The sequence below is a fragment of the Mus pahari genome, chromosome 13, assembly GCF_900095145.1.
Source record: "Mus pahari chromosome 13, PAHARI_EIJ_v1.1, whole genome shotgun sequence".
Taxonomy (NCBI): Eukaryota; Metazoa; Chordata; class Mammalia; order Rodentia; family Muridae; genus Mus; species Mus pahari.
In genome coordinates, this window is record NC_034602.1 from 26,121,912 (window position 1) to 26,133,554 (window position 11,643).

The 11,643-nt window shown below is 46.1% G+C and overlaps 1 protein-coding gene across 6 annotated transcripts in view; it reads left to right on the forward strand.

Moving 5' to 3' along the window:
• Sfi1 (SFI1 centrin binding protein) overlaps window positions 1–11,643 on the forward strand; it is a 71,305-nt gene that overhangs the window by 36,077 nt on the left and 23,585 nt on the right. For 5 of the 6 annotated variants that reach the window (XR_003845001.1, XM_021210268.2, XM_029545058.1 and 2 more), the window contains 3 exons: window positions 205–307; window positions 5,524–5,680; window positions 10,655–10,816. Coding sequence is in view for 4 of the 6 variants with exons in the window: in XM_021210268.2 (XP_021065927.1) it covers window positions 205–307; window positions 5,524–5,680; window positions 10,655–10,816 (422 nt within the window). In the remaining 2 variants the exon portion in view is untranslated. Of the gene's footprint in view, window positions 1–204; window positions 308–5,523; window positions 5,681–10,654; window positions 10,817–11,643 lie in introns of those variants that run through there. The other variant, XM_029545060.1, reaches the window with a different exon arrangement.

Here is an 11,643-nt window from a genome sequence, read left to right on the forward strand (position 1 = left end):
GCTCTTACCCGCTGAGCCATCTCACCAGCCCGACTTTTGCTTTTCTTTGCAGCAGTAGACGAGCAGGCGTTCGTTTAGAGATGGCACTGAGGGAAGAGAGTCTTAGGCTATAGTTCAGAAGCACAGCTTTAATTTAGTGGTCTTTTTCTCTTCTGGTGAGTTCCCTCAACCCCGACTGACTCCATCTTTGATTTGCTCTTTCAGTATCTGGTGGAGCAAGTGGAGGTGGCGACTAGGACAAGCCCATGCAGAGCACGCTCTCCACGCAGCGGCTGTGAAGCACAGGGCCCTGAGCCTCCAGCTGCAGGTTTGTCTGGCATACTCAGGCTGTGGTGTTCTAGGACCATGTAGTTAGCAGGAAGTCTTCTCTCTGCTGCTGCTTGTTGGGAGTGCAGCCCGGGGTCGGGTGGGGTGAGAGAGCAGGGCGGAAGGTGAGGCTGTGCGGTACCGGCTGCCATAGGGATGTGAACTTGCTTCCCATGCAGTTCCATGTTAATTCCATGCTGTTTCACTAAATTCATTATAAACTGTCAGAAGTATGTTCTTATTCCATTGTTCTTTCTCTGTAGCAAACTAGAAAATAATGCAGGTCAAAACCAAGACTGGAAAGGGAACCCTTCAGCTTTGCCCTCACAGGGGGTTTGGGTTTTGATTTTTGTTTTCTTTTCTTCTTTAAAAGATTTATTTATGTATTTTATAGATATGAATGCTTTGCCTTTTTTTTTTTTTTTTAAGATTTATTTATTTATTTATTTCGTTTTTCAAGACAGGATTTCTCTGTGTAGCCCTGACTGTTCTGGAACTCACTCTATAAACCAGGCTGGCCTCTAACTCAGAAATCCACTTGCCTTTGCCTCCCAAGTGCTGGGATTAAAGGCGTGCGCCACCACTGCCCAGCAAGATTTATTTATTCTTATGTATGTGAGTACACTGTCACTGTCTTTAGACCCATCAGAGGACTTCGGATCCCATTACAGAAGGTTGTAAGCCACTATATGGGTGCTGGGAATTGAACTCAGGACCTTTGAAAGAGCAGCCAGTGCTCCTAACCACCAAGCCATCTCTCCAGCCCTGGATTTTGACTTTTGATACAAGGTCTCACATAGTCTGGACTGTCCTTGAACTTGTTATATAGTGGAGGATGACCCTGACTTTGTGCTCCTCTTGCTTCCTCCTTCCAAGTGCTAGGACCATGCCTGTTGACTGAAAGCCGCCACTCCATGCTGTGAATATATGTTAATAAAATACGCCTGGTTTCTGAGGTCACCTGTACACACACACACCTTCACATGAACACACAGACACATAAACAAATGGAATTGCTTATCATGAAGGCTGAAAAGGTGATTTAGAGAATAAGAGTGCATACTCTCTTGCAGAAGACCTGAGTTTGGTTCTTAGAACCCATATAGAACACTTGACAACCACCTATAACTCCAGCTCTGGGGGAATCTGTTACCATCTGGCCATCCTATGTACCTGGACTCAGGTGCATATACTTGCATGCGCGCGCGCACACACACACACACACCCACACAGCTGGGAGATGGCTCAGTGGTAAGGAGTACTAACTGCTTCTCAGGAGTTATGAGTTGACGCAGCCACCTGCGGCCACACTAACTGGGTTCCTGAGTGTGAGGCAGGAGCTATATGGGAGAAAATGGCGAGAGAAATAATGGATGCCAAGACATGATTTTCTTTTTTGTTTTTTTGTTTTTTTCGAGACAGGGTTTCTCTGTGTAGTCCTGGAACTCACTTTGTAGACCAGGCTGGCTTTGAACTCAGAAATCCACCTGCCTCTGCCTCTGGAGTGCTGGGATTAAAGGTGTGCGCCACCACCGCCCGGTTAAGACATGATTTTCTGTTTAAGGCTTCAAGCTTTTACTAAGAGTCTGTATTTATAAAGAGGGGAGGCCCATCCCCTGCCAATCCATTCTTGGTGCCTGTCCTACAGGTGCGAGCCTGTAGGTGGATCTGCAGGATGCTGTCTCTGGAATATCTCAAGAGTCTCTCAGCAGGTAGCGATGTAGCAGCAGCAGGTGTAGAACAAAAGAGCCAACAATAGAGCCACCTAGGTCGGAAGGCTCCACTCCAGATGGTCTCAGGCTCAGTGGCAGCAAGGTCAAAGTCAGCCTGTTTCAAGGCTGGGGAAGGGAACAAGTTCAATTCTCACAATCATCAGTAATGGGATCTGATGCCCTCTGTTGGCATCAGGACCTCTGAAACCTATGATACCACATAGGCAACATTGCGACCTACACACCTGTTGCCAAGACAACGGCCACCATATTCCCAGAATCCATTGGGCTCACCTCCCACCTTTACCTGTGACCATGTCACCATACATATATATAAGAGGAACGTTCCCCCTCTATTCCCCCCTTCTCTATCTGCTGCTACCAGTGTGCTGTGTTCTGACTCAAGCTGCTATTCTAAAACATCACCCTCTTCTGGGACAAAGGTGTACATACAGATAGAGCACTCATACACATAAATCATAAAAAAGTAGTTAAGTTAAATAAAAATAAATAAAAATAGAAAAAAATAGAAGAAAAACTCTCTAAATGAAATTTTGGCACAATGGGAGTTGGAGAGAGACAGAGAGAGAGAGAAAGAAAGAGAGTTTGCATATGTAAGTTTTTTCCTTCATGTATGTTTTTTTAAAGATTATTTTATTTACATGAGTACACTGTAGCTGTCTAGATCAGGGCATCAGATCTCATTACAGATGGTTGTGAGCCACCATGTGGTTACTAGGAATTGAACTCAGGACCTTTGGAAGAGCAGTTAGTGCTCTTAATCGCTGAGCTATCTCTCCAGCCCTCCTTCATGTATGTTTGCGTGTGCACTGTGTATGTGTCTGGTATCCATGGAGGGCAAAAGAAGTATTGAATCCCCTACTGGGGTTGCAGATTGTTGTAGGTTCCGCTTGGGTGCTGGGAATCAAATCTGAGTCAGGATTCTTAGCCACTGAGCCAACTCTCCAGGCTCAGATTCTGTTGGTTTAGAATGTGACTGACAGACAGATTTACTCATGGAGAGATTAAATGTGACTCCTGGTTTGGGCTGAGCAGATGCAGCTGAGGAGTTGCCATTTACTGACATGGGACCACTGAAGGGGAAGCAACCTTGTGGGGAAGAATGGGAGGAGCTGTGCTCTTCACTCTGAATGCTCAGCCTGATACTTGCTTTGCGTTGCCACAGAGAGGCACAGATAGATGCTAAGGGAGCATTTGGAATTCTGAGGAAGGGTCCAGGCAAGAACACACCATCGTGAGTCCTTGCAGGAGGATGGCACTTAAAGCCAGGTAGCTCAGTGAAGGAGTAAAGTAAGTGAATGGAGTGATGGAGAGGCTGGGGGCGGGCCTTGTGAAGTCAGCAGCAGGAACATCTATCCACCAGAGAAAGTGCTGTCTGCTGGGTCAGGCAGTGCGAGGGCAAACCTGACCTTTGGCCTGAGCCACTTGGAAATGGGTAATAGACTGATAAGCACAGTTTTGGTGAGCTCATGGGAGGGCTTTCAAGAAAGCCTGGTAGGGAGAAGTTGCAAAATGGCTATCTGAGGAGTTAGGTATGGAAAGAGCAAGTGTCAGCTACATGGCGCAGCGTATTAAAGGGTGAACCTTTGCAGATCCCAAATATTCCTCAGCCTGTTCAACCCATTCTATATGGGGTTTTGTTTTTTGAGGCAGGGTCTCACTATGTAGCCCTGGCTGTCCTAGAATTCACAACATAGACCAGGCTGGCCTTGACCTCACAGAGATCCCCTTGCCTCTGCCCCCGAAGTTCTGGTATTAAAGACGTGCACCACCATTCCCAGCCATTCTTCTTTTTTATTCTGGTTACTTTGTAGGCCAGGCTCACAGGTACCCACCTGCCTCTGCCCCGCCTCCCAGTACTAGGATTAAAGGAGTATACCACCAGCACCTACCTCATCATGTTTGACGACCATTCAAATATATTTTTTTATTCCTTTTTAAATATTCAGGAAAAGTAGGGAGGGGGCCTGGAGAGATGGCTCAGCGGTTAAGGGCATGCACTGCTTTTCCACAGGACCAGAGTTCAGTTCTCAGCACCCACATCAGTAGCTCACAACTCCCTGTAACTCCAGCTCCAGGGTTTCTGACTCCTCTGGGTTGCACAGGTATTTGCACACACATGCACACACCTGCACACACATGCACACATACCTGCACACACCTGTGCACACATAATTAAAAATAATAAAATTCAGGATCTTATTCTGAAGACCGTGGTGGCCTCAAATTTGTGATCCTCCTGCCTCAGCCTCCCAAATCCTGAGGTTACAAGCAGGAGCTCTTGTGGAGCCCTAGCTTTAACACTCCCCAAAACCTGTTCCCCAGATCATTAGAAATGTGGCCAGTAAAGAGCTCTATGTTCTCAAAGGCCAGCAGGAAGCCTCTGTCCCTCCGCCTGACAGCTAGCTAGGCAATTATCATCAGTTGCCCCAGCCAGGCGCCCATCTTCCTATGTTTGGGACCAGGAATGTGCACCAAAAGATAGCTTATGACCCCTTTGCCAATAAATGAAGCCAGGTGTTACTTTCCTAACCCCCGTGGAATGTTTACTAACGGTAACTCCACCAGAAGACAAGCTGTAACTCATCCCCGCTCTAATGATATTTACACAACTCCCCCTTTTGTGATCTTACCAAGGACAGCTCGGCCAGAGAAAAAGTTGTAATTCACTTCTACCCACTTTCCCCCTCCTGTGGTTTTGCCTTCAAAACCCCCTTACTGTTAAGACAAGGAGTTAGGCCTGGCTAACTCTGGGTGAGGGTCTCTTCCTGTTTCGGGGGCCTTACACTCTCATACCAGTTTAAGAGTTAATATAGTTCTTTCTCTCTTTGGACTTTTTTTTTTGACAGGGTCTCATGTAGGTCATCCTAGCCTCAAACTCCTGTTCCCCTTGCTCCTGCCTCCTGAGTGCTAAGGTCACAGGTGTATGGATGGCACTGTGCCTGGCTTGTGCTTAATTTTTTTGAGCCACTTCAAAATTCTTCATGCAACATACATCCTAAATCTACTTTGGTCATAATTTTAAAACAAAAAAAGCTTTCTTTTACATAGCAACAATGTCATTCTTTCATTATTTCATACTGATGTGATAATGTGTAACATACAGTTGGTATTAAAACTGTCACAGAAATTTAAAGCAGAACAGCCATTGACATCAGTATTCCCTCCAATTGATTTGTCTTCCTTTAAAGTTTCCATATATGCATCTCTCCTTCCTCCCTTGTGGATTTAGGAACAATTTCCTGTCCTCCCTCAGTTAGTTCACCAGCCTGGCTCAGCTCCAGCTCGGGAGCTCTTGAACTCCATCATGTACTTGCAAATTACTTTTTACAACTTCTCTTTTTTGTGTGTATACTTGTAACTTCTCCCCCCCCCCCCCAATTTGTTTTGTTTTGTTTGAGGCAGACTCTCATATAGCCCAGGCCAGCCTCAGGCTCACTGTGTGGCTTAGAATGATGTTGAATTCCTGATGTGGTCTTTTCAGGCTTGGCTTCGATGGCAGGAACAGCTTCTAATTAGGCAGCAAGAGAGGCGGAAGGCGGCCACTGCTGTGCAGCACTATCAGCACTGGCAGAAGCAGAGATCTCTGAAGGCTTGGCTTAAATACCTCCAGATCTGCAGGGTGAAGAGATGGCAGAATGGTGAGTCAGAAACCTAGGCTCCTAAGCCAGGCCTGAGCAGGTGGCTCTCCCCACTGTCTGTGACCTTCAGGAAGAGGAAACAGAAGATATTACACCACAGTTGTGATGACAGGAAAGTCAGAAGAAGAGTACGCCATCTTAGGTTCTCATTCATTTCCTTTTGGCTTGCTTCCTCTCTCTCTCTCTCTCTCTCTCTCTCTCTCTCTCTCTCTCTCCCTCCCTCCCTCCCTCCCTTCCTTTCTTTCTTCCTTTCTTCCTTTCTTTCAGATGTATTTATTTATGTCTATATATGAGTGTTCTGTCTTCATGCACACCAGAAAAGGGCACCAGATCCCATTACAGGTGGTTGTGAGCCACCATGTGGTTGTTGGGAATTGAACTCAGGTCATCCGGAAGAGCAGTCAGTGCTCTTAACCCCTGAGCCATCTCTCCAGTCCCCCATTTTGGCTTTTATTAACATGCCTATTAGTTGGAAGGCGGCTTGTTTCTGGATAGATCTCGCCAGGCCAGCACAATCTTACAAGAAGAGTTTTTTTGTTTTGTTTTTTTTGTTTTTTTTTTTGTTTTTTTTTTAAATTGAATGGGGGTGGGGGTGGGGGGAAGAGAAGCGAGGAAGAGAAGAAAGAGAAGAGGGGGTGAGGGGTTGGGGTCTCTGTCTTTTATTCTAACTGTGTTGTAATGAACAATGCACACCACCCTGCACCACCCCACATGGGTGAGGTGTTTTGCCTGGAATGTGTGGCAGTTGCCATGGCAACAGGGTCCTTATCGCCTAGGGGTGATGTCATTTGCTGGACCTGGAGGCTGACTGTAAACCACTTCTGATGCTAACACTAACTTTAATTCAGATTGTGTTAATGTATTGTGATTACTACATACCTTTTATTTCAAATGGGGCTGTCCTTATTGTGATGGGTATAATGTTATTTATAGGGTTTTTTTTATTGTGCTTATTTTTACACTGTATTACATCTTTGATAAGAATACTAGTTTTAGAGCCTGGCAGTGGTGGCACACGCCTTTAATTCCAGCACTTGGGAGGGAGAGGCAGGTGGATTTCTGAGTTCAAGGCCAGCCTGATCTACACAGAGAAACCTTGTCTCAAAAAAGAAAAACAAAAACAAAAAAACAATCAAAAGGTAGTTTTAGTGATTATTTGTATTTTTAGAATGACTTGCTTTTTTTGACTTTATTAATACAATATATTTGTTAGTGTCCCTTCTGTCAGACTCTGAGCCAGCCACTTACTTTCCCAGGTTTCCTGAGGACGTACAGGAAAAAGAACATACATGGTAGAGGAGACATGGGAGGAAGGACTGTGGAAGGCAGAGGTGGAAATTGCTTCACAGATCAAAGCAGATGAGAAAAGTCACCATTAGGCAAAAGAGTCCCATGGCTTCTGAGAGGGCAAAGCTCAGTCACATAGGAGAGGAGCTGGTTCTTTGGAGAAGGGTTCCTGGCATAACCAGTCATGAGACTCCCCAAACAGTTCCAATTCAGCCACCCCAACTCTGGCAGCCAAGCCGTAATGAACTCAGCTGTAGTGCTGATGTCCCTTGAAGTGGCAGGGGCTTGGAAGCTGTAGCTTGGGGCAGTGAGCATGGGATGTGAGACTGCCAAGCCAAGGTTCAGCAGCCCTTGAGCTAGAGATGAACTTTGTAGCTGAGATCAGGAGTGGGTGGAGGTGAACCTGGAGCACACCTACATTGTCAGGGGTGAGGAGCTAAGGAAGGAGAGCCACTGCCAGCAAAGACAAGGCAGATGAGTTGTGAATTTGTTTTTTTGTTTTGAGACAGGATATTACCATGTAGTGCTGACAGGACTCACTATACGGTCCTTACTGGCCTGGAGCTCACAGAAATGTGCCTGCCTTTGCCTTCCCAGAGCTGGGATTGAAGGTGTGTACCACCATGCCCGATGCTGTCACATGCTTACTTTTACTTAGTGAGCCATTTTCTAATACTTGACATGGACAGGCAGACTGTTCTTCAATGCCAGAGTCCTAAGTGAGCGGTGGCCAGGAGATGGGAAAATAAAAAGGATAGAAAAGGTGGGACCAGGCAGTCTTGCCAGGAGAGCTATGCAAGGAGAGCTTATTGGGAAATAAAGCATCAGTTCCATGGGAGAAGTGGGACAGAGGCAGCAGAAGCTGTCATGGAATGGGACCAATTAGGAAGCTAATAAAGCGTCCTTGTACAAGGACAACATAGGGTATTTTAAGAGCATCAGAGACAAAGCAATCCCCTTGGGACTGCTGACCACAGCCCCATATGGTGGAAGAGTTGGGTTCTTGGGATCTGAACCCACAACCACCAAAAGGCCCTGACCCAGGCGACTTCTGGCTCTGCCAAGTATGTTTCTGATTTTAGGTCAGAAGCTGTGTTCCTTTTTTGGTACATCATAGCCTCAGGGGAGGCTTGGGCTCAGCCCAGCCCTCAGTACACACTTGGATTATTTGAGTTTGCCCTCCCTTATGCAAAAGCATATAATTTGTGATATTAAAATTTTTGGGGGGCTGGCGAGATGGCTTAGCAGTTAAGAACACTGACTGCTCTTCTAGACACCTGAGTTCAATTCCCAGCAACCATATGGTGGCTCACAACCATCTGTAATGGGATCACATGCCCTCTTCTGGTGTGTCTGAAGACAGCAACAGTGTACTCACATAAACTAAATAAATAAATTAAAAAATTTTTTTGAATATTGATTTTTTTAAGTGAAAAGGAAAGAAAAAATTTAACATATCACAGATCCTGTGAAAATCTTCTCCCTTAGTCAGGCAACAGTGGTGCACACCTTCAATCCCAGCACTCAGAATGCAGAAGATTGGCACGGTGGGATTCTCACGGATGTCATTATTATGGTTTAGATTCCTCAATAGTTTGAGAATTAGTTGACCCAGGGCTTTTACTTCATCTCTAAAACCAGGAATATAATGGGCTTAAGACATAGCTTATGAAAGACCTCCTGACCCTAGCTTTTCTTTATCTTCTTTATCCTCTCATCTCCTGGCCTCCTCCCACTTCAGACCCCGTTACTAAGAACAGCCTGCTGGTTCAGGTCACCCCAGGAGCCTGCTCACTGATGCTTTTTGTAAACAAGCTTATTGAGTTTACACAGGAATGAATCGAACACTGGAGTGGACTCTAGGCTAGGCTCTCAGGCTCTTGTTCAAGTGAGTCCCATTTCCTCCTAGCCAACACTGCCTTGGCAAGTTCCCTGTATCTGTCAGACAGAGTGGTAGTAGACCAACTCTTCAGTTGCCCAGGGCTGCAGAGCAAAGCCTTGTGGGTTGTCTAGCATGTAAGATTTAATTGTGTGTCTCAAGCTATGACCTACTTGGAGGTCCCAGTTCACCAGCGATCAGCTGGTCAGCGTTGGAAGGACGTGTACTCTGAAGCTTGGGTCAGCATGGTAGAAAGCTCAGGAAGCCCTTTGCCAGCATGATAACTGCAGTGGTACATCATAGACATGAAGACTCAGCCTATCCAGGAACCAGCCACATAGAGGCAGAAATCAAACAGTGCCTTTCAAAGAGTCAGTTACCATTCTTGACTATCAGCAGCTAACTAGAAGCCTTACCGTACCTTGGGGAGAAAATTTTGGTTTTTGTTTTTCAAGACAGGGTTTCTTTGTATAGTCCTGCCTGTCCTAGACCTCACTCTGTAGACCAGGCTGGCTTTGCACTCACAGAGATCCGCCTGCCTCTGTCTCCTCAGTGCTGGGATTGAAGGTGTGTGCCACCACTGCCTGACCAAGGGGAAGTTTTGTTTTTTGGTTTTTTTTTTTTGGTTTTTCGAGACAGGGTTTCTCTGTGTAGCCCTGGCTGTCCCGGAACTCACTCTATGGACCAGGCTGACCTCAAACTCAGAAATCTGCCTGCCTCTGCCTCCCAAGTGCTGGGATTGAAGGCATGCACTACCACTGCCCTGCTTTTTTTGCTTTTTAAGACAGTTTTTTTGTTTGTTTTTTTGTTTGTTTTTGTTTTGTTTTGTTTTTTCTGTGTATTGTCCTGGGACTCACTCTGTAGACCAGGCTGGCCTCGAACTCAGAAATTCGCCTGTCTCTGCCTCCCGAGTGCTGGGTTTAAAGGCGTGTGCTACCACGCCCAGCTAGATTTTTTTTTTTTTTTTAGATTTAATTTTTTTTTATTTATTTTATGTATGTGAGTACACTGTAGCTGTACAGATGGTTGTGAGCCACCATGTGGTTGCTGGGATTTGAACTCAGGACCTTCGGAAGAACAGTCAGTGCTCTTACCGGCTGAGCCATCTCTCCAGCCCCCCTCCCTTTTTTTTTTTTAATTACACATTCCTTTCTTGGTTTGGTTTCTGTTGATGTGATGAAGCTATGACCAAACCATCTGGGAGAAAGAAAGTATTTATTTGGCTTATAGGTTATAGTCTATTATCATTGAGGGAAGTCAAGCAGGGACTTGGAGGCTGTAACTAAAGTAGGAGTGCTGCTTCCTGGCCTGCCTCCTTCCCTCTGTCTCATTTATCATTCTTCTAAGGCCCAGACCTACCTGCCCAGGGATAGCATCACCCACGATGCACTGTGCCCTTCTATATTAATCAGTGACTAACTTAAAAAAAAAAAATGCCTCACAGACATGCCACAGTTCAATTTGATGGAGTCAATCAACTAATTTCCTCTTCCCAGATGTGTGAACTTGACAACTAGGATTAGCCATCACCCTTCCTGAAAATTACGGACCTCTTTTCTTAGAGAGAGAATAACTTAAGAAGTCCCAATATCTTTCTAGTATCTAGACAACTCTTTTATGTTGTGTTCTTTGGGGTTGAACCGAAGGAGTCTCACATTTGCTAAGCATACACTATCACTTAAGACCTTTACTAAGGATTCTTTGTCAGAGTGCTCTAGAATCCTGTTCACTGCCAGTAAGTAGGGTCCAACCTCTGTGACCTCTCCCTGCTTGGGGAGCAGCACCCAAGAATTATTTCTCTGTTGCAGAGATGGCTGTACAATTCCACCGTGCTGCTGTGCTCCAGATACATTTCTGTGACTGGCAGTGGGCCTGGGAGTGGAGGCAGAGCTTGTCTGCCCACCATGCCCTGGTGGTGAAGCTGGCCAGGAGGATGGTCCTGCGGAGGGCCTTTGCACACTGGAAGCACTGTATCCTTCTTTGTACTGGAATGTCCATCCCCCCAGGGTGTCCTCAGTGTGAGGAGCTGGATGCCTTAGACAAGCCATCCTTACATGGTCCATTCAGGTCTTGACTCATGCTCAACTTCAGCTTAGTTTCTTGTGTTTGGTGAGCTAGGTAGGTTTCTATTTCTGTGATAAACACCATGACCAGCAGCATCTTGGAGAGAAGAGGGTTTATTTTACCTGACAGTTTCTACGCTATCATTAAGGGGCATCAGGATAGGAACTCAAGGCAGGAACTGAAGCAGAGGAATGATCCTCCCTAGTTTGTTCTCCAAGACTTGTTCAGCCTGCTCTTTAAACAACCCTGGACCACCTGCCCAGTGGGGGACCACTTGTAGTGGACTGGGCCCACTACAAATCTTTATCAAGAAAATGTCCCACAGAATTACCTGCAGGCCAGTCGGATGGAGGCAATTTCTCAGTTGAGAGTCCCTCTTTATAAATAATTCTGGCTGTGTCAGACTTCGAAAAAAACTAATGAGCACATGAGGGAAGCCCAAAGCCTCACAGCAGTCATTGACCAGTGGGGAAACCGCTATGAAAGTGGGCCTTCACACAGTGGTGCGATGGTGCTATGGAGTTGTATGAGAAGCATCCTGTGTGCCCGTATCTCGGGAGCAAGGAGGCAGAAGCATCTTAAATGCAAGGCTAGCATGACCACACCATCCAGACCCTAGCTCCAGACCCTAGCTCAGACTTTCAGGGTTTCTCTGTATAGCTCTGGCTGTCCTGGAACTCACTTGGTAGACCAGGCTAGCCTCGAACTCAGAAATCCGCCTGCCTCTGCCTCC